Consider the following 27929-nt stretch of genomic DNA (forward strand, 5'->3'; position numbering starts at 1 on the left):
GGGGAAGATTAGGGTTAGGCACCACTAAGGAGGGTTAGGGGGGTTAAGTTAGGTTAGTTTGTACTTACCTAGGGACGATCGGGATTTCCAGCGCTTTCGGGCTACCGCTGCCGGGATCTCTGCATTTGTCAGATTGACACTGCCGGGAATCGAACTGCCGGCCATGCGTCAGCCGGTATTTCATACCGATTCCGGCTGGGACAGCTGCGTGGAATAACCCATGGGCTACAATAACCAACGCCATCTAATGATTTAGATTTTGTGCACAAGCGCAGGAATGTTAAGCTTTCCAGAGTCTGATCCATGCTGAAATATATCTCAGATATTTGCTGCGGATCCTATTAATACTTATCCATGAGTGATGCAGCGATCCTCTGAACATGGCAGTTTTCTATGGACTTACCACAATTTTAACTTTGATACATCTTGTCCCCTGGACAGCTATCACAGTATGTTGAGGCTTGTAGTTTTACAACACCTGGACAACCACAGGCTGCCCAGACCTGTTTTAGATGGACTTGATCTAAACTTTAAAATTAGACACCCAGTGGTCTTGGTCATGCGACCTGGATGTAGCACTGGACAAAAACAAAAATAGAATTCCCCCAAGACCCCAGTCACCCAGGAGTGAGCAGATTTCATCCAGCAAACACAGTACGTTCCAAGCTGTTGGAGGATAGGGAGAGATGTAGAAGGAGTTGAGGTTGGAGATGTAGAAAGAAGAGGAGAGTGCAAGGAGCTTTGTCAGTGAGGAGTGTGATTTGAATCATGTAGGAGATAGGAAGCCAGTGGAGGAATTGGTGAAAGGCAATACAATCACAATGGCATGTTGCTACGATAAGGAGAGGCTGTAGAGGAGAGAGGCATGAGCCGGAGGACATATAAGAGAGAAGGCTGCAATAGGTGAGGCGAGAGATGATAAAATTGTGAAGTGTTTGGTGAGATTGATTAACTTGTTGAGGTAGGAACTGGGTATAAGGGGGTTAAGACTCAAGAATGATGGAAGACAATGAGTTTTGTTTTTGGACATATGTTTGAGAAAGCGCTGGGACACCCTTGAGGAGATGTAGGAGAAAGAAATTCAAGAGAGGTCAGCTAAAGTTGGCTATTGTCAGCGTAGAGATGGTTCTTTTGAAAGAAGAAGCTGATTAGTCTTCCAAGCAAGGAGGAATTGAGCAGGAAGAGCAGAGGGCAGAAGGAGCATTGAGTGTACGCAAACAGGAAGCAGAAGATGGAGGGTGGGAGATGGAAGATTAGCCAAATAAGCATTGATTGGAGAAGGTGAAGAGAGCATTGTGTTGCCATAACCAAGTGAGTGAAGATCATAGGGCAGCAAGTGGGGAGCCAGACTGTAAAGTTGGTTGAGAAATGGGGCCCAGAGAGGGCTAGATGACTTTGACTTGAAGGTAGATAAGAAAACAGAGACCAATGGAGTGAGCCTCAAAGGTGGATTCCCACATCACCATCTGTTGGTCTGCAGGCCAGATGGAATGGGTGAAGTAGGCCACCATTGGTGAGAGCTGCTCTAGTGTGGGAGAGCCTGGTTTCAGTGATGGCGAAGAAGCTAAAGGGGGTGAGAGATGAATAGGTCATGGATCTAGGACAGTTTATTGCTGACAGATCCTGCATTCCAGAGGGCACAAGAGAAAGGTTGAGAAGAGAACAAAGATCTTAGGTTGTGAGGTCGGCGGAGCATAGAAACTGGCAAGCTTTGGGTAAGGGTAGAGGGTGGGGATTGGATAAAGCCCAGGGTTAGGGGACATGTCACCGGCAGACAAGAGAATACTACTAGATGTGAGGCGGAAGATTTGGGAATAGGAGATGAGACTGGGCAGCTTGCTGAGGTGGGGACTGGAACAAAACAGAGAGTGAGGTGGACATGAGGGCAGAGGTAGGGAGTGTGAGGTTTATTGAGAGTGGTGGGGAGACGAAGGTGTGTGCAGGAGGAGGTAACAGGGAATGGAGAAAAGGTGGGTTAGAAGAAGAACCCTATTGGTTCTTCTACTAGGCTGGTGAGAAAGGGGAGTCAGGGAAAGCCAAAGTGAGGAGAAACGAGATAGGACAAGGTAGGGTGGGGAGGAGGGTGACCAAGCGAGCTGGGGAATGCGTGGAATGAGAACCAAGTGTGAGTGGGGAATACTGGATGTAGACAACGTAGACATTAAAACATACACTATTATTATTATACATTGACAATCGGGCTGTACAATCGCAGTAGTCATCAGAGATAACCAAGCTGTAAAGAATACAAGCCCTGATTATGAGGGAATACACACTGACACTACTGAACACTGAAGCAAATACAATGCTAAGGAGCACAGTGATAGCAAACTGACAGCCAAGGGGATGGCTCTAGCACCCTGCAGAATACAGTGCTGCATGTGCTGAGAGCTATGCACAGAGGGGTGATGCATGGGCCCTGCCTTGCTGTGTGTATGGGCTCTGGCTCTGACAGACCTCAGTGCATGGCTGGCACAGCTGAGATATGCGAGATGCATGGTGTATTACAGCAGAGAGGTGATGCATGGGCGCTGCCTTGCTGTGTGTATGGGCTCTGGCAGACCTCAGAGCATGGCTGGCACAGCTGAGATATGTTACAGCAGAGGGGTGATGCATGGGCACTGCCGTGCTGTGTATACGGGCTCTAGCTCTGGCAGACCTCAATGCATGGCTGGCACAGCTGAGATAGGTGAAATGCATGGTGTATTACAGCAGAGGGGTGATGCATGGGCACTGCCCTGCTGTGTATATGGGCTCTGGCAGACCTCAGTGCATGGCTGGCACAGCTGAGATATGTGAGATGCGTGGTGTATTACAGCAGAGGGGTGATGCATGGGCACTGCCCTGCTGTGTATATGGGCTCTGGCAGACCTCAGTGCATGGCTGGCACAGCTGAGGTATGTGAGATGCATGGTGTATTACAGCAGATAGGCTATTTCCTGCTCTCCCTGGTAACAATGAGGGTGCTCAGTGAATGCAATGCTGTTGCACACGCTCTCTCCTTCCAAAAATAGCCCCAGAGCTCCCAGCAGAGGCTCCTGACTGACAGCCTCCTCCGTTACCATGGATACCACACAGCTGTCACTCACCGTGGAGCCCCGCCCTCCCGCTCGCTAGATGAGCACGGTGGTTGGCTGCGGCGGCCGTCACTCGCTAACGGGCCAGCAGGTGATTGGCCGGTTTGCCCGCCGGGCCGCAGTGCGCCTGCGCTCTCGGTCAGTCAGGAGCTGCCGCTGGTGGGAGCCGGCGGTTGCGGGTGTCAGCGCGGGGTGATGGCGCAGAACGGCCCGGCCGGTCCTGGCAGCGATGTGGGGAGACCGGAGCCGTCTGGCAGGCATAGGAGCAGCTCCTCGGAGGCTCCGCCGACCCCCGCTGGCACCTCCCGGGAGAGGCTGAGCTCGGTCCCAAGGGCCCGGCCGCGCCTCGACTCTCTCCGGAAGAACCGACCGCGTAAGTGACAGGTGCCGGGAAGGGAGACCGCCATATTGCCTTTATATACGGAGCGCTGCGGATGTAACGGTCTTTTTGTATGCGACGGGGAGGGGGGGACGGGCTTATAGGGAGTGAGGGGGAGCTGGCTATGTGCTTGGATAAGGGGGAGACATGAGAGGAAGAAGAGCTATCAATACGAAGGGGGGGCTGAGGAGGAGGGGAGTAACAGGAGAGGGGGACTGCGGGTAGGGGGGCTGTGGATGGGAGGGATGGTACCGGAGAGGGGGGACTGTAGAGGAGAAGGGGAGGGGTGGTAACAAGAGGGGGGCAGTGGATGGGAGGGACTGGATGGGAAAGGTGGTAAGAAGGGAGGGACTGTAGATGGGAGGGGTGGTAACAGGAGGGGAGGGACTGTAGATGGGAGGGGTGGTAACAGTAAAGGGAGGACTGTAGATGGGAGGGAGGGACTGTAGATGGGAGGGGTGGTCACAGGAGAGGGAGGACTGTAGATGGGAGGGGTGGTAACAGGAGAGGGAGGACTGTAGATGGGAGGGGTGGTAACAGGAGAGGGAGGACTGTAGATGGGAGGGGTGGTAACAGGAGAGGGAGGACTGTAGATGGGAGGGGTGGTCACAGGAGAGGGAGGACTGTAGATGGGAGGGGTGGTACCAGGAGAGGGGGGGGTTGTGGATGTTAGGGGTGGCAACAGGAGAGAGGGGTGTGTGAGAGGGGACTGGGGAGGAGGGAGGGCGTTGACATGAGAAGGGGACTGGGGAGGAGAGAGGGTGATGAGGTGACAGTAAAGTGGGGCAAGGAGGAGTGGTGTGCATTAAGTAGACTGGGGAGAGTGACTGAGAAGGGGAAGTACTATGGGGACTGGCAGGAGGGGAGGTACTATGGGAACTAGGAGTGGCAGGAGGGGAAATACTATGGGGGTGAGGTAGGAGGGCATGTACTATGGGGATAGGGTATGGCAGGAAGGAATGTACTATGAGGATGGGGTGTGGCAGGATGTTAGGTACTATGGGGATGAGGTGTGGCAGGAGTGGAGGTAACTATACAGAGGAGGTGGTAACAGAATAATGAACATGGGATAGATGTGACTGGATAGAATAAGGGGGAGGAACACAGGAGGAACTGTGGAAGGTAGGGGTGACAGGAGAGGAAGTATTGCGGAAGGGATGACATTAGAGGAGGTACTGGGGATGGGAGAGGAGTGACAAGAAAGAAGGGACTGAATGGGAGGGGAGTGATAGGAGAGGGGGGACTGTGGATGGGAGGGGAGTGATAGGAGAGGGGGGACTGTGGATGGGAGGGGAGTGATAGGAGAGGGGGGACTGTGGATGGGAGGGGAGTGATAGGAGAGGGGGGACTGGATGGGAGGGGAGTGATAGGAGAGGGGGGACTGGATGGGAGGGGAGTGATAGGAGAGGGGGGACTGGATGGGAGGGGAGTGATAGGAGAGGGGGACTGTGGATGGGAGGGGAGTGATAGGAGAGGAGGGACTGGATGGGAGGGGAGTGATAGGAGGGGGGACTGGATGGGAGGGGATTGATAGGAGAGGGGGGACTGTGGATGGGGAGGGGAGTGATAGGAGAGGGGGGACTGGATGGGAGGGGAGTGATAGGAGAGGGGGACTGTGAATGGGAGGGAGTGATAGGAGAGGGGGACTGTGAATGGGAGGGGAGTGATAGGAGAGGGGGACTGGGTGGGAGGGGAGTGATAGGAGAGGGGACTGGATGGGAGGGGAGTGATAGGAGAGGGGACTGGATGGGAGAGGGGGACTGGATGGGAGGGGAGTGATAGGAGAGGGGACTGGATGGGAGGGGAGTGATAGGAGAGGGGACTGGATGGGAGGTGAGTGATAGAGGGGACTGGATGGGAGGTGAGTGATAGAGGGGGACTGGATGGGAGGGGAGTGATAGGAGAGGGGACTGGATGGGAGGGGAGTGATAGGAGAGGGGGACTGGATGGGAGGGGAGTGATAGGAGAGGGGACTGGATGGGAGGGGAGTGATAGGAGAGGGGGGACTGGATGGGAGGTGAGTGATAGAGGGGGACTGGATGGGAGGGGAATGATAGGAGAGGGGGGACTGGATGGGAGGGGAGTGATAGCAGAGGGGGGAGTGATAGGAGAGGGGTACTGGATGGGAGGGGAGTGATAGGAGAGTGGGACTGTGGATGGGAGGGGAGTGATAGGAGAGGGGGACTATGGATGGGAGGGGAGTGACTGGAGAGGAATTACTGTGGATGGGAGGGAAGTGACATGAATGAGGGACTATGTCTATGGGGAAATAGAAGATGGGGTGTGACAGGGTGGGGGGATGGTGTCATGTGGGTAGGTTCTGTGGATATTATAGGAAATGGAGGGGCCATGGGGGTAGGATGATGATGACCGGAGATGTGAAGGGAGAGTAAGGGTATGGTTAGGGAGGTAGGAGGTTGCTGGCAGCAGTAAATGCTGTGATTATAAGGGTGGTGACGGGGTGCTGTGGACACTGGATATCTTTCAGGCAGTATATTACAAATGTCTGTATTCTCAGGCTGAATGGGGAATCATGATTTGGAGTTAACCCTTTGACTTATGGTTGCAGAAATGTTTGGAGTATGTTTTCAGTAATGCTGACATTCTGTTAAGTCTTTTTATGTGATGTTTATCTTTTCAGTACGTTGTAGTCATTAGTGATGTGAATGTGTGGACCGGCTCATGTAGGTATGCAGACACTTACCATTCCCCACATAGCAAATGCTCTCCCCCTGCGCTAAGGATGGACTGATGGCTTGGTGTTATCTGAAGACCATCAGCCAGTTGTTAGTGCTGTAACGCAGATAGCTTTCCCTGCAGCTGCGCACTATTCTCGTTGAGCCGGCTCACAGGTTCCCGGGGGCATCCTCCCTACAGTAGGTGCTACACATGGTGGCCATGTTTGAAGATGGAAGGGTCGTCCATAGGTAAACAGAACCTTTGACCACTAACATCAAAGTGGTGACAAGTGAAAGCCAATGGGATGGAATGTACACCCTGAGGTGCCAGCCAGTGGTATGGAATGTACGCCCAGAGGTGCCAGCCAGTGGTATGGAATGTACGCCCAGAGGTGCCAGCCAGTGGTATGGAATGTACACCCTGAGGTGCCAGCCAGTGGTATGGAATGTACACACTGAGGTGCCAGCCAGTGGTATGGAATGTACGCCCAGAGGTGCCAGCCAGTGGTATGGAATGGATGCCCTGAGGTGCCAGCCAGTGGTATGGAATGTACGCCTAGAGGTGCCAGCCAGTGGTATGGAATGAATGCCCTGAGGTGCCAGCCAGTGGTATGGAATGTACACCCTGAGGTGCCAGCCAGTTGTATGGAATGGATGCCCAGAGGTGCCAGCCAGTGGTATGGAATGGATGCCCTGAGGTGCTAGCCAGTGGTATGGAATGTACGCCTAGAGGTGCCAGCCAGTGGTATGAAATGGATGCCCTGAGGTGCCAGCCAGTGGTATGGAATGTACGCCCTGAGGTGCCAGCCAGTGGTATGGAATGTATGCCCAGAGGTGCCAGCCAGGGGATACAGTGAATGTCACTTGAGTTGCACTATTTTACTATGATTTTTAGAATGGTAAGAATAAAGCAGCTTGTCATATACCATTCAGTATTTCTTTTGTGTCATAAATATATATATATATATATATATATTGCAATATGTTGCAGCCAGTCAAATATTAGATTTCACTGTAGTTCAAGACCATTGATGAAACCTAACATCTTATTGGTCAGTGGTGTGTATAGCAGTACAGTCTGTTGTACATGTCATTAAATAAGACTTACAGGGTCTCCTTTTCCCCTAAGACTTGTTGAAAAATTTATTATTTTATCATGAATGAAAGTGAAGATGGGGGTGGCAGCACTAAAGCCTCTCCCCGCTGCCCATCTAGCAGACCAGAAAGTATTGTTAGATCTGTGGGCCTCATTCAGACCCGCTTGCGAGCGCTGTACGCTCGCAAGCGGGTTCGATGGTGCCCAAGTGCGCACGATGGAGGGAGCTCCGTCATGCGCATGCGCGAGACCCGGCGAGCGACGGGGAAGCCGTCGCTCCAGGTCTCGCACCAAAGGGGAACGCCTATCGTCTGGGTCCGGCCCCACTGACATCACTAGACATCACATCTCTGATAGAGCCAAAATCACTCCAGGGCTTGCGGCCACAAGACCCTACCGCAAGGGTCTCGTCGCAAGCCCAATGGTCTTGACCATCGCGACCATCATCATGGGCGCTCGCATAAGCTGTGGGTGGTCACCCACAGCTATGCGAGCGGCCAGGAGGACGCACAATTTTCAGCTAGGCCGGAACTGATTCAGAGCGAGCGCTCTGGTCAGAGCGTCCGGCTCTGAATCAGGCCCAGTATCTCCTGTGTAGCTCATGATGGTCTACACCTGGAGCTGTAGCCACAAAACCACAATATGTGGAGTTATTTATTCATCATGTGACCAGGAATTGTCACAATCTGCAACCGCTGCACATTTATGATTACTTGGTGTCCACTGGCTTACATCCACTTTTAACACGTCTACAGTACGTGGAGATTTGGTGAAAGCAGAGCTTCAGTGGCCCCCTCTCATGTATAGTTCACATAAATACTACAGTAATACATGGCGGAGAAAGCCTGGTGCCGGTGTACGTATTACTGCTGGTGCCGAGTTTATTGGTTTGCATGGATGTAATCACACCACATACTTTTTCTTGACTAACTAAACTGACAGGTCAGGGTAGGTCAGTGACTGTGGGTTATTTTGGCAACAGAAATCCACATTAAATTCAGAAACTGAAAATATTGAAATACAGGAATACAGAAGTATCCTCATACACCTATCCCTTTTCGCGTCACATAGCGCAAGCCGCTTGGCGTGATTCCCTCGCTGTGTACTTTGTCGCTTAAGTTTACTACTTTTATCTCAGTTTTGCACCTTAATTCGCATATAGTATAGTGTTCACTCTACATCTGCCGTCGGACCTAGAAAAAGGGCACTCTAGCGGGCGCCAAAGGCGTGCAAGCACCCGAAAAGGGGTGTGTCTTTAAGATGAGCCCCCTTTTCATCACTCTTGGGGGCGTGCCCAGTAGTTACGAATATGCCGAGCTCAGGGTCGCGGCACCCCGCTAAAACAGCCTAGCGGGAATTCTAAGGTAATTAGGATTAGGTTTATTGTCACAAAGGAATTGGTATAAAGTTGCAGATTGAGCATAATGATGTAGCATTCCTGCTAGACTGCGGGTAGGGCAGGATGCTGGGGGAGCCCCTGTGCGCGCGCCCAAAAAGGGCTGGGAGGGGGCGTGTCATGGTGACATGCTGCCATTTTGTCATACTTGGGGCCTGCCTAACACGGAGGTACCGGGCTTCCCCCAAGCGCTCTCTTCACGGTGAATAGATGCCACATGCGCCCATCACCCGGCGGCGATCGTTACCACAGCTTTTCCCACCCAACAGGACACTGCGGCCAGTGGGTGGGGAAAGCTCAGGACATGCTGTTTTAGCGGGAATACTAATGATGCATGGCGCAGGTCACTCGTATCGGGCTGGTCAATTGCCTGTCTACGCTAGATTGTATATGTTTTCCCCCATTTGTGCGACTTTTTCCGAGAATTGGCGTCTTAGTAAGCTTATAATGTACTAGGTACGTAAGATTAGAGTTTTGGCATGTATAAGTCTCACGATGTGTATGGCGTGCTTAAACAGGGCTATTTGCACAATGTGAGAATAGTTGTATGTAAACACATCTGTAGATAAAGGCTTGGCTGCAGGACAGAGACAGTGTTATAGTGAGTAGTGTAATCTCAGGTAAAGGGCTGGTGTTACCAGTGAAGTGTATACATTCTGGGTGTTCAATATATTCATTGTTAGTACTTGTAGCCTACAAGGACAAACTGAAGGGGTAAAACAAAGCCATAGTGATTTAGAGAGAAAAGAGAAATTAATATCATGTTTAAACTTAAACCGAATACATTATGTCATTTAATACATGTGACAAAAATGCACAGCAATGAAGGGTGATCATATCAGGAGGGAGACCCTATAGTTATAGAAGGGTATTCGCTGCGATATTCAGCTGCGCACATCACCGCCTATTATGGTAGACTAACTTTGCTGATTTTCCTTTTGTGCATCTATGAATTACAAGGATAAACTAGCAAAGATACTGGTTTGCGAAGTGCTTTCACTCAGATGTTGTAGAGGAACTTCACTGCCAGCGCGCAAAATGGGAATTCCCACCACAGTATCAGAAGGTATGAAAGTGGCAAGCAGCGCTGTCGGCTGTGGGAAAAGCTGGGATGTATATAAGATGAGGTATTAGAAGCAGGAATAGGGAGGTTATATTACCACATTAGGTCTCCTGTAAGACCTCACCTGGAGTCCTGAGCACAGTGTTGGGTGCCCCATCTTTAAAAAACACAATAATGAAATGTTGATATCTTGATCTTATGCTGAATTAAACTCAAGATGAACATTTTATATATCCTTCTTTTCTTAGAGGCCCATAATGAAAGTCTGTGGGATCTGGTTCCTGTAGTGAAATCAGCAGCAGATTAGTTATTGTGCCCTGCTTCATGCCATTCCTGCAACAGATTTTAATTCTGTTTTGAGTAGAAAATCATCTTAGAGCGGCCCAGATACTGCCTACTTCAGTGCTTCCCAAACTGCGTGCCGTGGCACCCTGGGGTGCCTCAGGACATAGAAGCTCAATTTACTTTATTTTAGTTTTTGCTGAATTTCTAAATAAGAAACTTTTGGCTCAGGGGTGCCGTGGAACAAATGCAGATACTCTAGGGCGCCGTGATTCGAAAAGGTTGGGAACCACTGGCCTACTTGCCGGCCACACAGAAGGCCTAGTAACAAACAACACGCTGGCTGGGCGCAGACGGCAATGCTGCCCAGTTACTACCACACTTGCTGGCTGCACCCATATGGCATTGCTGCACAGATACTGCCCCACTTGCTGGCCGGACCAAGATGGCATTGCTGCTCAGATACTGCCCCACTTGCTGGCTGGACCAAGATGGCATTGCTGCACAGATACTGCCACACTGACTGGCTTGACTGATAGCCAGACACAGATACTGCCCCCTTTGATGGTTACACAGACGACCCTCCAGTAACAAACACGCGGCTGTTGAAACAGAGAAGGACACAGGCAGTCCTCTGTTTCACTGTTCACAGACGCTTGTTTCTGCTGGCAACGACGCCCTTCCTTTTATACTGGGGGGGAGGAATCTGCTCTGCACACCAGTCTGACACCGCCTGGCGCTGTGACTGTACTGAGGTTTCTATATGAACTGTTAGTGCAGCCTAACTTTCAGCTGCGTCACAGTGCCTGATGGCAGGGGAATTTTGCCAGACGGAATGCCCAAGAAAAATATAGCATGAGAATGTCTACTAATACATAGAAACATTCCAATACACATAGTATGAAGAGTGCCCAGGAAGTCGGTGTGCTTGTAAATAAGATCATTTATGGAACAAAGGGGGGGGGGGGGGGACCCTGTGAAATTGGAGGGAGAGTTATAGGAAGATCTATATTAATATGTGAAAGGGCGACAATCGCACGGAATAATTTCCCATCAGTCCTGGTTGTGACTCATTCAGTAAAGACATTCAAAACTCGGGGGTAGACTTGTGGCTGTTAAGACTTTAGAGTGGAGATTCAATTAGATGCCGCAATGTATTGTTCCCAAATGGTACATCCCAGCCAGCCACATCGCTAGTTTTTCCTCACACACCACTGAGGTCCACAGGAAAACTAGCAATGGTGGAACGCGCAGCCGAACATCACCGTGTTGCCTTTATGTGGTTGTTCCATGTGTGTAGCTACGGACCAGGGTACGACTGACATGTTCAGTAACATAAGAATACATGTAAACTCCGTGCAGGGTGTAAAACATTTGTGTCTTTTGTCCTAGCCTTTCCTTGGTTTGGCTTGGATATTGGTGGGACGCTGGTGAAACTTGTCTATTTTGAACCCAGAGACATTACCGCTGAAGAGGAGCAGGAGGAAGTGGAAAGCCTCAAGAGTATCCGGAAGTACCTGATGTCGAACGTAGCCTATGGACAGACGGGCATCCGGGACGTCCACTTGGAGCTGAAGGACCTAACCCTATGTGGCCGCAAGGGAAACCTGCACTTCATCCGATTTCCCACCCATGACATGTCGGTCTTCATTCAGATGGCACATGACAAGCAGTTCTCCAGCCTTCACACCTCGCTGTGCGCCACTGGCGGGGGAGCGTACAAATTTGAGGAGGAGTTCTTGACTGTAAGCATTCTTCTGTATCTGACAGCTCAGCTATGTCTCAGGATAGGGAAATACATGATAAAACATTGATGTACTACGGAGTTAATCCACAGGGACGTATTGTAGAGGCAACAGTCTGATTAATATGTGATCAGCAAAACACCAAGGTAGACAGTGGAGACCTTCAAATTCAATTCACAGACGCATCATTATAGCCGCGACATACATGTACCCTTGTGACATAGTGTTGAGAACAACAAATTCAGATATTAAAACAAAAATGTTGGGAGATATTTCAGAAATATCTTCCTGGCTGTTAATGTATTACAGACCTCCGCTCCTGCTGGGTTAGGCAGCCATCCGTACTCTGGCCCTCATCCAGAGGCGGTCGCAAGAAGCGAGCGCTCGCTCTGAATGAGGGCGGCCTTTTTTTTTTCTTAAGTGCGGTCCTGGTCGCTAGCTAAGCTGTGGGTTACCACCCACAGCTGTAGCGACCGACCAGGTTGATGGTCGCGACCATCGGGGCTTGCGACGAGACCCTAAGGTTGGGTCTCGGCAACCGCAAGCTCCAGGGAGCTTCCTGCTCTGATCGAGCAGGAAGCTCCCCACTGACATCACTGGTGATGTCAGTGTGGCTGCCCACAAAACCGCAGGCGTTCTTTAAGGAACGCCTCCGTTTGTGAAACCAGCCCCCTGCCACGCCTACAAAACGGGTCGAGCTGTCGATCAACATGTAGTGAGCTCCGGAGCGCGAGAAATTCTCTCTCACTCGGGGGCTTATTTTGCCTGAAGTGCTGTGCTGGTTAGATAGACAGATCTCGGTCAATCTATGGCCTTAGAGAGTAACTCTCACCTGCACACAGCTACACATTAAGGAGACGCATGAACAGCCAGTATGTAACGCTATCTGTGCGGTTTACCTGTACTCTGTATTTACCACTTTAACATCTGCATTAATAATCCCTTATGAATGACAGTGAGTATGACCATCCCATGCACTGGCAGGGTGACTGCTCCCTGTGCCGCTGAGATGCATCCTATCTCCATGAAGTCTGCCCCCCTTTGGCACACACGAGATCAGTGTCACTTGACTTCCTGCCCGCAGCACAATCCACACTAGCAGCGATACTAAAGTCTCCCTGAGGCCGTTTAGTGGGTAGTCTCAGACCAAGCACACAGTGCAGTCTTGTATTTATTGTGCTAATAGCTTTAACTTCGTTGTTTACGCTAATTGTACTAATATGGGCTCATGCAGAGATGGACGTAATTGCTCCCATATTGCGTGCATAGAATTAAACGCTCATATTTGCCATTACGCAGACTTAGTTGCATCTCTGCCAGCGGGCCTCCCCCTGTCTGTCCGTTTGGGATGATACCAGCCGTTGTAGTCATTTGTGTGTACGGGAGCCAGTGTTTTCTACTTCAGGGTCCATAGGGGGTCCACAGGGTTGACCTTGGGGGTATAGGTTGGGAACCAAATCCGGGCACCACGCAGTTAAAGCTTTTAGCTCCCAGGATGCACTTGGGTCCACTCTCCCTATAACCCCACCCCCAAGCCAGAGGCACCTCAGTTTAAGTTGGTGCCCGGCCGGAGTCGGGTCACCGTTTAGTGCAGTGGGGAGCTGATTAGCAGCCCCTAAACTTAATTTTTTCTAAAGGACAAAGTTTTTTTATTTTTACTTTGGATTCTTCAGAGCGGCAGCGTCGGACTGTCCATAGGACGTCTAAGCTGCCGCTCCGTCACCCCGCTGGCGCTGAGACGCCAGTACAGATCTGGGGATCTCAGCGGGACCCCAGAGTCTGTACTAGCCGGCAGTGGTGGCGGGCCCCCCATACCCCGTGTGTCCACTAGACCACCAGGGACTTAGTGTTCGGTGCAGGGAGCCGGCGTCCCGGGGGTCAATAGCCGGCCAGGGGAGGCAGCCTTCCCTGTTACAGCGGCTCCTCCCCTCAGCTCAGCGCGCCTTTCAGTATCTATAGTCTGGCGTCGCTGAGCTGCTTCCTCCGCGGGCCACGCTTCTTCTGAGGTCTCCAGCGGCCATTTTCTTGTGGTGCAGCAGAAATCTCGGGAGATGGCAGTGAGTCCAGTCCCCCTGCGTACCTCACCATCAGGTCAGTGTACACAGCGCTGTAGCCTTCCCAGACACTGAATCTGGGTAAGTTGCATGCAGTGTAATAGTGCAGTATATTATATGACATTGTTAATGTATATATGTGTATATCTGCATTGTATGTGACTTATGCTAGTGCTGACTGTCTGTACTTTATTCTCTCACCTGTCAGTGTATATCTATCCCTTTTCCTTATCTGCCCTAATACAGCTGTGCTTGGGGTGGTTCTGAGACCTCACATTTATATACTTGTTAATATTTGTGAGGTTTGTCACATACAGTTGCGTGCTGCACGTTGCCATATTTTGAGTGGAACTGTGTGTTGCATACGCTGAAAATGGGTCCCTGCAGCTAATTTTTAGTATCAGTCAGGACCAGTATAGCGCTGCTTGATCGCAAGGCTTGGTCAGATATGTCTGACCAGGAGATAGAGCGTTATACTGCACCCATTTTTACTTTCCTGCAAGCCATGTGCTGCAGGTGTTAGTGCGGAGGATTTAACTCTTAAAGGGTTCTGTATGTGGCGTCATCGGGTGCCGGCCCCTTTCACGACCCCCTTGGGCGGTTTGTTTTCTCGGGATCCTCTTAATTGCGGATCGCCAGGCGGGCCCCTTTGTTGTACCTCACTTGGGGTTACTTCACCATACTGCCCTTTTTCATCTCAGGGTATCTTGCAGTTTCTTGCACTCTTCCCCTGTGACACAGACTATCGCTCCCTGCAGGGGTTTTTCGAGTATATGAATTCTCCCTGGTGTCACAATAGTCTGTCATGCCCCTTGCAGGGATTACCACAACAGCCACCCTGGGTGGATGTCGTTTTTCTACGAAACGCAAATTGGCGTGGTTGACGCCCTGTGGTTACTTCCCAGTTGGCTCTGCCGTGAACTGGATACTGTTCCGGGCTCTTTCCCTCTTACACGGGGGGAAGCCTATTTCAGGTATTATTATCCCTGCTTTAGGGCTGGTGGCAGGTCCATTCTGGTTAGAGTGAATGTTGACCTGCACCTGTATCATACACCCTCAGTATTACGTGCCTTCTGGTTCCCTGTTGCTAACTAGCGGGGGGATCGCATGGCGGGACTCTGGCTGTTGTCAGTTATGAGGTATTACAACAGTGTTTGGCCTCCTGTCCCAAATTCCCTGAGGGTCATCACGAGCCCCTCCTGGGGTGGATGGGCGTGTTACTCGTCGGATTACAGACGTTACTACGCATCCCATTCCTGCGTGGTCGGATTCTTCTGATCCGTAGGTGGTAACTCTGCCTGAAATCAGTATACTCGCTTTCAGGGGTTGTTACCCATCCTACCATGGCTATAGCATGGTTGGTTAATACTATTGCATACTGAGCTGATGCATTTGTAATGTTTTTTCCCCTCCAACACGCCTGGGGTTCAAATGTATTTGGTCGCTCACGTAATATATGCAGTTGTCATAGGTGGACATGCCTATATTGGATACCAGTCTCCTAACTTTCAGAGTTCCGGCTGCGACGGTATCCTCCGTAATACCCTATGGCTGCGCTCTGGGAATGCAGAGGTGCAGATACCATCTATAGGGTAGATATTGTTGGGTCCTGACTTTGACAGTGGCAGTACAAATTTCCCGCCTTCAGCTATGCCCACTACAGGGCCTCAGACTAAGTCTATTAAGTCTTTTTGTCCTCTGGGTCAGCCTAAAGGTCTGTTTCTTCAACCGAGCAGGCCTGGACTGCCAGCCGATCCTGCTTCCGAACCTACGGATATATCGTCAGCATGACGAGACAGGCCTACCACTGGGAGATGGCGATTTTCTCAGTTCGCCAGGTACTAGTGTCTAGTTGCCGCGGCTACGTGGGTAGGAGGGTACGCCCTCTCTTTGCTCAGGCGGCCTATTTCCATGTGATGGTACGCAGGCCCTTATTCGGACCCGAACAGGGCCTTACGAATCCAGAAAGCTATACAGTTGTTGCGGTAAGCGGAGCTAATTGGGCCATCCCCACTTTCTCAGCGAGGGACTGGTTGTTCTGCTTTCTGGTGCGGTGGCTGAATGGTCCTCTTTGGTCTATTCTCTGTCTCAATTCCCTGAACCAGTTCCTAAAGCTACCTGGGCTCAGGAGGCAATCCCTATGCTCCATCATACTATGTTTGGAACCTGGGGAATTTATGGTATCACTGGATATACAGGACGCGTGCCTACGGGTACTTACAGAGACCTTGCCTCAGCATGGACTGAGGTTTGCTGTATCACAGCACTTACGGTTTTTCGGGCTCTGCCTGTTGGGACTGTTCTCAGCCCCACGGGGGTTTACCAGCGTTTTGGATTTTCTGACAGTTCTTCTGTTCAGTATATCCAAATGCTCCTGTACCTGGATGGCCTCCTGCTCTTAGCAGGATCACCGGGGTACTTTACAGCCGGGTCAGGTTGACTGTGGCTTCTTCAGGGTGCAGACGTTTAATCAATGGGGAAAAAGTCCTCCCTGCATCCCTCTCTGGGTATTCTTCACCTAGGAGCCCTGCTGGATTCTCAGAATCTGAGAATTCTTCTGGCGTAAGACGGCATCTCCACTCTTCCATTAGGAGTACATGGATGTCTGCGCAGTCGACATATGTCTTTACACTCTGGGATGCATGGTCCACTATTCAGTGTCTGCCTTTGGAAGGGTGGAATGGGCTTAGTTCCATTCCAGGCCTTTCCATAATTGGCTTATCTCCAGATGGAACAAGTTTTTTCTGTCTGATCACTGTTCAAACGATGATGCTCTCCCCGGAGGCAAGTCTGTCCCTTTTCGGGTGACTATGACCATCTCGTCCAGGGTATTCTTTGCTAAGGACAGTGTCTGGTTCGCATCCATTTCAGTGCAGTTGGATGTTTGTCGATTCCACCCTGTCAATTATCTTGTTGGAACTTTAGCCTGTCTTGGGCCTTCACTCTGGCATAGCCCTTGTTTCCCGGTGAACCTGAAAAAGTTCAGTCCGACAGGGTCAGAACAGTGGCTTCCTTTTTAGCAATACTGTTCGTTGGGTGGCAATGTCAGGTATGTCATACATTCGGACATTGTCTGAGGGTCTCCTCCCGACCATCTCGACAGTGTTCATTTCAGGTGCTCTCCATTGGGAAGCGGGAGTCCTCAGCCGTCACGACGTGCATCCCGGGGACTAGTCTCTTCCCCAAGAGAGGTTTCATCTCCTGGTGAGCAGGGGGGGGGGCCTCCTGAGGTGACACTCATGGCCTTCTGACTCTATCACACTATGGTATTACAGTCCAACTCTGGGGATTCTGAAGCAACCTTCAGTGACTCTTTGTCGGTGAAGTGGTTCTTCCAATTTGCGTACCTGTGTTCTCCAGTCTCCATTCTTCCTCGAGGGAAGTGTTTCAATCGAGACGGAGATGCTTTCCTGCTGGTGACTCCTGATTGCCCCAGATGTCAGGGGTACTTGGTTTTTCGGAGTCTCTCCATCGATACTCCATTCCTGATGCTTCACTGCCCAGACCTGTTGTCTCAGGGTCCTGGGGTTTGCCTTGGACCTGGGTCGTTTGTCTTTGACTGTGTCCCTACAGTGGTCTTACGGCTTCCCTGGCTTTGTCATCGTTGGAATGATTAGAGCACATGGATCAGCTTTTGCTGGGACCTACCACAAACTGTGGCAGCCATAATTCTTATGGTATTATACCTGTTGATACGATCCTCTGCTGTCCAGGATTTCCAGATATTCTGGCATTCCTTCCGGCTGGCTTGGGTTTCACCCTCGGCCTGGCCTTCCTGACAGTGCAGATCTCTACACTGTCAGTATGATTAAGATATGGAATTGCTCCGCTCTGATATCCAGTTCATCCTTTGGAGTGTTTTCTGGATTATGCCTCCATTTGTCCTCCCTAGGGACTCCTTGGGAGTTAGTAGTAGTTCTTCGTTAACTCCGGGGAAAGTTAATGGAACCGCTGGTTGTGATAGCCATTACATGGTCTATTGCTTTGGCTTTCTCTCTTTCTCTCAGGGAGTTTATATCAACCAGGTGAGTGTCGGAATTGGGAGCGTTCTCATGTGGCTCCCTCTTCTGGAGGGCATCTTGTCAGGGTGTGAGTTGCTCTCACCCTGTGTTTCTTCTTAGTGATTTTTAGGTTCCATATTATTCTGGAACTTATGGTGCGGCCATTCAGTCCCCAGTCCTCTCGGCTGGTGTGGCCTCATTGACTGTGGTCCGGCCTCTGTGGATTTATGTGATCCGTTCAAGTTCCTGACGGAAATCGGACTCCTTATTGGTGGTCTGAGATTTCTGGTTTTAACAGGAAAGGATGGCCGGCCTATGGCCAAATGTTGGCTGGACGGCCTCGTATGTCTTCTTCAGGGGCCTACCCATGGGTAGGCCTTTCTGTTGTTGATGCTTGTTTTTTCTCGGGCCATGTAACCTTCGTGGGTGGCTCGCTGTGGCGCCTTGGCTGTTTTGCCTTGCTAGGTGGTCACGTGGTCTTCTGTCCACACCTTTTTAAGGTTCTAGGCATTGTTTTCCTTTGCCTCTCAGGATGCTTCCTTTTTGGCGGCGGATTCTCCTCTCAGCACAGGAGCGTCCCCTCCCTTGGTTGAACTGCTTTGGGACATCCCCAAGGTCAACCCTGTGGACCCTGAAGTAGAAACAAGTGATATGGTAAGAACTTACCTTTGTTATCTCTGTTTCTACGAAGTCCATAGGGTCCACAGGGTGCCCGCCCTGACGCACCTGGCTTCAAATGGGCTGTGTGACTGGTCACCGGTTTTCCGTCTCCCATTTCTGTGAGTATGGTTATTGAGTGTTCCAGTTTTCTCTCTCTTTTTCTCTCCTCCTCCGGCCTTTGGCTACTTACAAACTGAGGTGCCTCTGGCTTGGGGGTGGGGTCATAGGGAGGGTGGACCCTAGTGCATCCTGGGAGCTAAAAGCTTTAACTGCGTGGTGCCCGGATTTGGTTCCCAACCTATACCCCCAAGGTCAACCCTGTGGACCCTATGGACTTCGTAGAAACAGAGATAACAAAGGTAAGTTCTTACCATATCTCTTGTTATCCTTAATGCAGAAAGTATGCGGCGTAATTACCCGTACGCACAATGTAGCCCTCACTGGGCGCTGCCTACATGACTGCGTCCCATTAGATCATCGTTACGCCCTTCTCAGCCGCAAGTAGAGATGGAACTGAAATATACACCACTCTTAACTGCGTACACTTTGATCCGGAGGGCAAGCTCCACAAACGGGTATATGGCCAACTTTGCATCAGCCCATTAATGTTGTTAGTTTTAATAATCTGCATCACTTCTGAGTTGGTGAGTTAATCTGTTTGGCTGAGCAGTAATTACCCTATCTCTTTCTACGGAGGTAAAAGCTCTAAATGTAACCTGCTCTGATACCCCTGTAGTGATGAGATGACTGTAGACACTCCTGCCATACTACGTGCAATCTGATGTAGTCCGTGACCGCGCTGAGTGAAAAAAGTATGGGTCCTGGGGACCCCTCATTTTAAAAAAATCAGGGTCTTCACTGTTTCTGGGCCCCATCACACATGCTGGGGGTGAGGGCAGGCAGCAGTTGGGACAGTGCTGGGTGCAGGTAGCAGTTGGGGTAGAGGGGGTTAAGGGCAAGCAGCAGTTGGGGTAGATCTGAGGGTAAAGGCAGAGAGAAATTGGGCTAGAACTGGGGGTAGAGAGGAGTAAGGGCAGGTAGTGCTGGGGGTGGGTAGGGAGGGGATAAGTGCAGACAGCAGTTGCGACAGTGCTACGAGGCAAGGAGGGGGCTAGGGGCAGGCAGTGCTGGGGGTAGGGAGGGGGCAAGGGTAGAAAGCAGCTGGCATAGTACGGCACCACCACAAACTGGTACCACTCTGGCACTGCACAGCAAAGGAGTGCCCCACCACACACACTGGAAGCCTCACCAGATAACAGAGGTTGTGGCCCCAGAGAGCGACTATTCACAGTCCAGGTGCTTCTTCTTGGGGTGAGCACATGGATTGTGGCCTTGCTGATGATCCTAGTGCAATCTGTGTTGCTCTGGCCGGACATTGCTGCTCCGGGCAGGGTTCTTGCATGAAGAGGATCGGGCCTGGGAGGAGAAGGGGGGAATCCGATGTTACCTAACCGCAGAACTGCGCATGGAAGCCCGGGGCACAGTCACCCTGTCAGACCATGCAGCGCAGAGAACGGCAGCCTGACCTGAAGAGGATCGGGCCCAGGAGGAGAAGGGGGAATCCGGCGTCACCTAGCAGGGAGACTCGGGGCACACTGTCAGCCCGTGCGGTGCAGAAAACGGCAGCTGCTGGAGAGAGCCCGGCGGCGTCACGTGACCGGGAGGCAGAGGTCTCGGACGCCAATTGGATGATGAGACACTGCTGCCCGCGGTCATTGGTTGGGAGACGGTGATGGCTGTCATCATGTCACTTGGCCTGCAGCGCGCGCGCACAGCGCGTCCTGCAGGACCGGTGTTTTTTTAAATCTGGTTCCCTTAGTGCTTCTACCGTGTAAATATGCGCTATAGCGCGTATTTTGCGATCGCTGGTAGTTCAAGCAAATCCCCTCACTCAGTGTACCCGAGGCACTGGGAACCTCTGAGGATATTTGGTGGCTCTGTTCAATGTTATCTGTACAGAATAATTAACGTTAATACATTTTTAAAACCGCCTTGAGCCAGCAGAGCCACGGGATGTGCCGTACCATGAACCGCCACAGTTTAGGAGTTGCTCGCTCCTGCTGATGCCGACACCCAGAACCAGTATGTAAATTGGAGGGGCGGAGTCGGTGCTGGTTGTCAGCCTGAGGGGGTGAGGTTCTCTGCGTCACAAGGAATATTGTGCAGAAATTCAATTATGGTGGTGGTCTTCTCTAAATATACCAATGTATAAGGTACAGATGTTCCTCATCCACCTAGTGTCTATAAACCATACGGCGCGAGACCACCAGCGCAACGGAGTCCCTCCGAGAGGTGTAGCGTATTGTCTTTCTCTTTAAGTTTTGCGTCCGCTTTGCCTCACAGACGCAGCAAAACGCTACTTACAGTACTAGAGACGCCGGTGCTGCGACTCTAACCTCAGGATTTAGTTGCGAACGTGGCGTGAGAAATATCCGCAGCCGCTGCATCGTAGTACTTCTTATTCAGGCTCAATAAATTAGATGCACGTTTTGAGCGAGATAGGCGCCGTTTCATGCGACGAAAACCACAGTGTATGAGGACACTCTCGCTGCATATTAAATAAGTGTAGTCTCTGCTTCACAAAGATGAAATGAAGCGTAGATGGAAAATGACCCAGCATACCGTATGCCCAATATGTGGGAGCATCATTGCTTTGCCCAACATGGCGGCTCATTCAGGAAATCTTTTTTCTTTTCAGGTCGGGGGCCTTCAGCTTTGCAAGCTCGATGAATTAGATTGTCTTATCAGAGGGGTTCTGTTCATCGATTCTGTTGGGTTTAACGGGCAATCCCAATGTTTCTACTTGGAGAATCCTAAGGACCCTGAAAAGTGCCAGAAAATCCCATACACTCTGGAGAACCCGTATCCTCTGCTGCTGGTGAACATCGGGTCCGGAGTCAGCATCCTGGCCGTATATTCCAAGGACGACTATAAGCGTGTGACCGGCACCAGGTGTGTAGAGGAATGTGCAGCGAGCAGGATTGTGAATAGGTCACTATAGGTCATGTGACCTGCGGCCTGGGAAGCACTTTCGCTCGCTGAATAATGTGTGGAGTGGGTATGTTCTCTGGTTCCTGGCTTGTGATGTAAGGTCGTTTTCTGTAAAGTGATTTCACCCTGTACTTATTTACCGTTTTCTCTACTCAGCCTCGGTGGAGGGACGTTTTTTGGGCTCTGCTGCCTTCTGACTGGGTGTTCTACGTTTGAAGAGGCTATGGTAATGGCGGCTCTTGGAGACAGCACAAAGGTGGATAAACTCGTACGTGACATTTATGGAGGCGATTATGAGCGGTTTGGACTGCCGGGCTACGCGGTTGCCTCCAGGTAAGGACTAGCAAACTAACAGCCTCTTACGTTGTGTCCCTGCAAATATTTTCAGGTTATTTTTTTTCCTTGTTTGTGTCACTTGTCTGGACCCTACTTTCAGTTATAGCTGTAAAGAGAAGTGTCCCATCAGGCGCCCTTCATAAAATCCCAGCTAAAGAGGAACTTGTTAGACGTGACTTAGGCCTTACACGACGATATGCGCTGGATGCTGTGTAAGCAATACAGAAGCTTGGAAGAGATTGCCAGAATCATCCTGCTGGTCTCATAGTCCTAGAGGTGCAGAAATCTGTGACGGAGACAGAAGTTTGTACCAATCAGATGCCATAACGTACAACGCTGCCGAGCATGGAGCTGTAACCCATGTCCTTTTGATTTGCATCCCATAGACTGCACACATGCTTAGCCGAAGAAGAGCGCAATACGTCATTGTGCAGTTACACTTAAGTTAAATAAAGGGCTCCACATGGAGAATAGACTTCTGGGTAATGCCATTGATCTAGCAGATCGAGTGCCTCACACAGTGGCTTCTTGGTGGTGTAACCGTCACTGCTGTACTAAGGAGGCCAGCCAAGGCTGTATCAGACTTTCTGTAGGAGGATGTCCTATGTCTCGCAGGCCTGGGTTGTGTCCTAACACTCAGGGCCTAATTCAGAGATGGCCGACATAGCGTTCGCACTTGCATCCGTTGCCGGAGTCTTGGTGGCTATAATAGGCAAACGCTGGCGCCAACCCTTCTGGTGTACAAGCATGCAAGGAACATGTGATCATGGGTGCTGCGTGCGACTTGGAATCAGGCCTTCGGTGGGTGAGTGACTCCCCAGCGATGCCAGCACACATGGCATCACCCAGAAGTGTGATCTCCTTTCTGAGGAGCTTTTTTCATTAGTCCCCATGGCGTGTACTGTGACAGTCTCCCTTATTCTAGTCGTACGGATAGACAGAATCGCCACCTTTAGGTGCTGCCTGATATCCCTGTCTATTGTCGCATATCCATCTGAGACGCCTAATCATAGACCATGTTACAGAACAGAAAGCCGATAAATATTTTATTATCAGATAAATAGTAATTTATTAGGGATTATGTCTGTTTAGATATCGCTACGGATGTTTCCTGGTCCATCTCTCTATCAGTCCTGAATACGGCCATGATGGAGAGAGTGACTGTCACACTGTGATCTGTGCAGCACAGGAGATAGCAGACACTTATGGCATTGTGCTTTCCCCGATGATGGTCCTAGCAAACCGGTAGTATTGGGCATGATGGTAAATGCAGGAGAAAAAGTTATCCACTAACAATGCTGCTGGTGTAACCATCCCCTCTGGTGTAGCCAACGGGCCCCAGTTACCAACTCCACTGGGGTAACCAAAGGGCCCCATTTGCCACTCCCCCTGGTGTAACTAAAGGGCCCCATTTACCACCCCCCCTGGTGTAACTAAAGGGTTACTGGCACCAGGTGTGTAGAGAAGACAAAAGCAAATCTCTGATAGAGCTTTCCATGCACCCAGTCACAGACAAACTTCTGCATCAGTGTGGTCTTCCCTATGCCCTAAAGTTACCAACCCCACTGGTATAACCAACAGGCCACAGTTACACAAAGAGGGATCCGGATTGCTGGATCTCGGCCTATATGGCCGCCTCAGCGTGTGCAGCCCTTGATCCCCACGTGTGACTGCTCTGTATGTATTGAGGCTTTTATATACAAATATAATGGTTCTCCTGGAGGAACTCTTGCTGAATAACCTTCCTCTCTTCTTACCAGTTTCGGCAACATGATGAGCAAGGAGAAGAGAGATTTGGTTAGCAAAGAAGATCTGGCCAGAGCCACTCTCATTACTATAACCAACAACATTGGTTCCTTGGCGCGGATGTGCGCATTAAACGAGGTAGGTCTTGCATTTGCTAACCGTTGCCTGATAAACGGCGGTTAGTGTTTGTACGATGGATGTAATAAAGTCCTTGAAAAGCCTGATAGTCTGACAAGTCAGCTGTAACGTGCAGTACATTGCTGCTCAGTCAGGGACCTGGGTTGTGGGACAGACTCCCAAAAATATGGCAGTGGTGCTCTGTAACTTTTATATCGATTGCTGAGTAAAATGATAGACGGGTTATCAAAATATCTTCTCCGACTCCGTTTAATGTCGCCAGGGTTCTTTTTAAAAAAAAAAAAAAAATGATCCTTGGATATTATATTATGAGAATGGGCGATGTTATGGAATTGGGTGGTCAAGAGTCTATGAACTGGGTGTACCCTTCAAAATCGAGGAACAAAAATTTTTGGTCAACTTAATGAGGCCACATGTAAGAGTCCAATCAGCTGGTCACCCTTCATTTGTACAGACACCTAGTAGCGCAGCATTGTAAGTCTGGGATCTCTAGCAAAGTTAGGCTGTAAGGGGCGTCTTGTCTCTGTCACTGTGGTATGTTTTATTTCCCCCCTGATCGATGCCAGGTCACCAGGCTAACACCTACCAGCCTTTTTCCTTTCTACCGTATATTCTGTATCTGCCTGTGCTGGGTACATCCGGAGTCTATGGAGTGTTTTCATGTTAGCAAAGTGCTGATGCATGCTGGGATATGTAGTGTACTAAAGGCAGGGTATACGTAACTGCCTATGTCATTATAAGGTTTGGCTGATGCACGAATTGACTCTGAGCTCTCAGCTTCTTTACAGTGCTGCCTTGTAGCTTCCAAGTCAAGCAGCATTGTACAGGGCTATGAGAGAGCAGATGTCCATCATCCCTTCCTGCACATGCTCCCTTTAGTGACCAAACGCTGCTATGACAGGCTTGTTCGGAAAACCTCATCACTACTGGAGATGAACAAACTGTTCTCTTACCCGTTGTATGGGTGGATCTACTTACATTAAGCACATCCTTTTGTCTTTAAAAAAAAAAAAAAATGCCATGAAACCCGAACTAATCTTCAGGTATCTAAATACATAAACACATTGAATAGAAATGTGCCTGGTACTGTAAGGTTGTTACAGATGTCCATCTTCTTGCTGAAATAGGAATAATACATTTCACCTGTTCATGCACAGATGAAGCCTAGACGGCACAGGGTGTGGTATAAGAGATAGACAGTAATTAGATAGACACCAGATGTTAGACAGTGAATAGTTCATCAGGGACAAAAGTCAGACACACTAAAGTTAGACATGTAAAAAGGTCGACAGGATCAAAAGTTCGACACAAAAAATGGTCGACACATTTATTTTATAAAAGTGTTTTAGGGTTAGGCACTTACTGGAGGGCTAGGCACTTACTGGCGGGCTAGGCACTTACTGGAGGGCTAGGCACTTACCCCCATGGTTAGGGTGAAGAATAGGGCTACAAAAAAAAAAATGTTGACAATTTTCATGTCGAACTTTTGTACCTTTCGACCTTTTTACATGTCTAACTTTAGTGTGTCTGACTTTTGTCCCTGTCGAACTATTCACTGTCTAACATCTGGTGTCTATCTAATTACTGTCTATCTCTTATAACGCACCCTGTGCCGGTATAAGTGCCTACCATTTTTGTACCTGTCTACCCCTTTTGCACCTGTCGACCTTTTGCGTGTCTGTCTTTTGTCCCTGTCTAACATCTAGTGTCTATCTAGACATTGTCTAACTAATTACTGTCTATAGTCGGGAACCCGGCGGCACAGCAGATACCCCGGATCATTGCGAGGCTGCATTCCTAGTCTTAGTGATAACCCGACCTCTCTGGCATAACCATAGCTGCAGCTGTATCTCCTAAACGTACTACCTATATACACCGTGACACTTTTTATTTTTTTGGCTCTGACAGAACATTAGCCGAGTGGTGTTTGTGGGCAACTTCCTGCGGATTAATACCATTTCCATGAAGCTCTTGGCTTATGCTCTGGAGTACTGGTCTAAGGGACAGCTGAAAGCCCTCTTCATGGAGCACGAGGTAAGATGTACGGGGCCCCCCTCTCCCGGCATGTGGGCCGGGGCTATGAGAGGCTGTGTGATCGTCTCCTGTTACCACCAAGCTAACACTCTTTGGCAGCATCATTTACTAGTGTAAAATACAAGTTTTTAAGGTTAAAGGCATTAGAGAAACCACATTGTACTGAGCCTTGTTCTCTTTCCTCTGTGCAGGGCTACTTTGGAGCGGTTGGTGCACTGCTGGAGTTACTGACCACAGCCTGATTGTATCACTGATGTGACCGCTGAAGCCCTAGAAATACAGCCATCCTGTGCTGCACGTTGGGTGGAGTAGTACTGTATATAGTCAGTGTTCCAAGTATGTGTGTGTATATACATGTATATAATATACATGTAGGTCAGGACACAGTGTGAATATGAGCCTTGCCTGTATATAATTTGTGGCGGAGTCTCCCAGAGGCCGGCACTGGACCCGATCTCTACCTCTACGCACCTTATGCCATCGGTGTACGTGCCGCTGTGCCGAGTTGGCACCGTATACCGGGAAACTGCTGGACAACTGCTGAGGGGTTTTATTGAGGAAATCCAATGCCGCTACGTATTTTGCACTCAAATGTTTATATATTGTACGGGGAATATATTTGTTTCTATGGCGGTTTTAGAGATGGAAGCCTCTGCCAGTATTTTGTTTTTACCACTTGCTCATTCTGTTTCAGAACCCAAAGAGGCTGCATTGTGCATGTATTATATACTGCTCCTTTTATTTTTTTTTTGTATATATAATTCTTGTATGTGGGCTGGATCAATAGTGAATGTATTAATTTGCTAGTGACATAATGCAGGTGAGAGGGAACTAGTGCCTCATGTCTTTGCAACCTCATTCGTTTTTAGTGAATGGAATATATTTTAATCTGCAAATGCCTGGTTCTGCTGTGTAGGTGTCACGTGCACTTCAGTATCTATAGGGGGGTGAACACTGATCTCACCATCCAATGTGTATGTCCTGTCATACGTTAGGGACCAGTGACCTCACTGCGAGGCGCAGGAGAGGCAGCCATCTTGTATACCGAAACCCTATTTGTGTGCAGCCGATCGGTTTACTCCATGATATCGGTAACGTGGATATATGGCTCCATCCCACAGATGGTCTGCTTCCTGTGTGTGTAAGTGATGGGTGCACGTCACAGAGCATAGCCAGGTATTTCACCCGGCCCCTGAGCCGTCGGCATCGGCAGGCGACATTAAATACTTTACATCCTGTTCTATACGATGTACGTTGTATTATCTTATTTTGGGAGCTGCGATGACTCGTTGTGTAATTGTATGAACCATTTATGTCGGCATTTGCAAATGATGGAAAATACGGAATGCACTTATCTGTACCAAAGAGAATGAAAGTTTTACCTCTGTTATTATCTATCCAAGAGGAGAAGCCATTCCCAACAAGCAACGATGTATAAAGAACAATGCAAAACACAGCTCCAGCAAATATTAACTCTGCTTTTATTCTCCTTACTTTCCAGGCTGTGTGTATGCGCAAGAGTCTGATATCATTGAGCGGTTACGGTAATGCGGGGTGCACACCGGACTGAGGGATCGCCCATACGGCTAATCTCACGACTATCCATTTTGGTGTGCCTGGCCGAGCGGTTGTGCAGTAGTTGTCGGCGGTTTCTGTGGCTGGCACGTGGGTTGGCCGCGGGGTTGTCCATACACATAGGCAGATGTAACAATACTGTATATCTACAAGAAATATCGGCATCTGCCGCGCTGCACGGCTTTCAGCGATATGTCTATGAACAACGACGTCCGGACATATGGGGTGTACACCCGCAGAAGCACTGAACGATATATAGTACAGTGTGTATCCAGCTTATCTGCTGACTTGTTATCTAACTTATGAAAAGTGTTATAGAAGGCCAGATAAGTCAATGGCTCCTTGCCACCATCACATTCAAACAGCGCTAGCAATGATTCTATTGGTAGACGTGCAGCACATGGAAAACGCGTTGAAGCGATTCAGCGATACCCATGCGTGACCGAGCCCTGAGCGCTTTTACCTCTTGGGATGCAGGTTGTGTTCTGTTTTTTTTTTTGTTTTGTTACATATATAATTTACGATAAATGTTGTTGTGTTTATTATCCGTACCCATCCAAATATATTCTGCAGTGCCTGTGCTCAGCCCGTCCTATATTTCTAATCTGTCTTTTTATTACTGGACAACTTTTTTTATTTTATATACTTTATAATAAAATGACAGCTTGTTTCTACATA

At 49.7% G+C, this 27929-nt stretch overlaps 1 protein-coding gene across 1 annotated transcript; it reads left to right on the plus strand.

The window, feature by feature from the left end:
- Nucleotides 1–3189: 3189 nt before the first annotated feature.
- PANK2 (pantothenate kinase 2) lies at nucleotides 3190–27929 on the plus strand. Its single transcript, XM_088448937.1, has 7 exons — nucleotides 3190–3450; nucleotides 11364–11716; nucleotides 21130–21383; nucleotides 21579–21755; nucleotides 23519–23642; nucleotides 25551–25676; nucleotides 25868–27929. The coding sequence occupies exons 1-7, from the start codon at nucleotides 3273–3275 to the stop codon at nucleotides 25916–25918; spliced, it is 1263 nt and encodes a 420-aa protein (XP_088305063.1). The 5' UTR covers nucleotides 3190–3272; the 3' UTR covers nucleotides 25919–27929.

This window comes from Taudactylus pleione, unplaced genomic scaffold (assembly GCF_031769625.1).
Source record: "Taudactylus pleione unplaced genomic scaffold, aTauple2 ptg000472l, whole genome shotgun sequence".
Classification (NCBI taxonomy): Eukaryota; Metazoa; Chordata; class Amphibia; order Anura; family Myobatrachidae; genus Taudactylus; species Taudactylus pleione.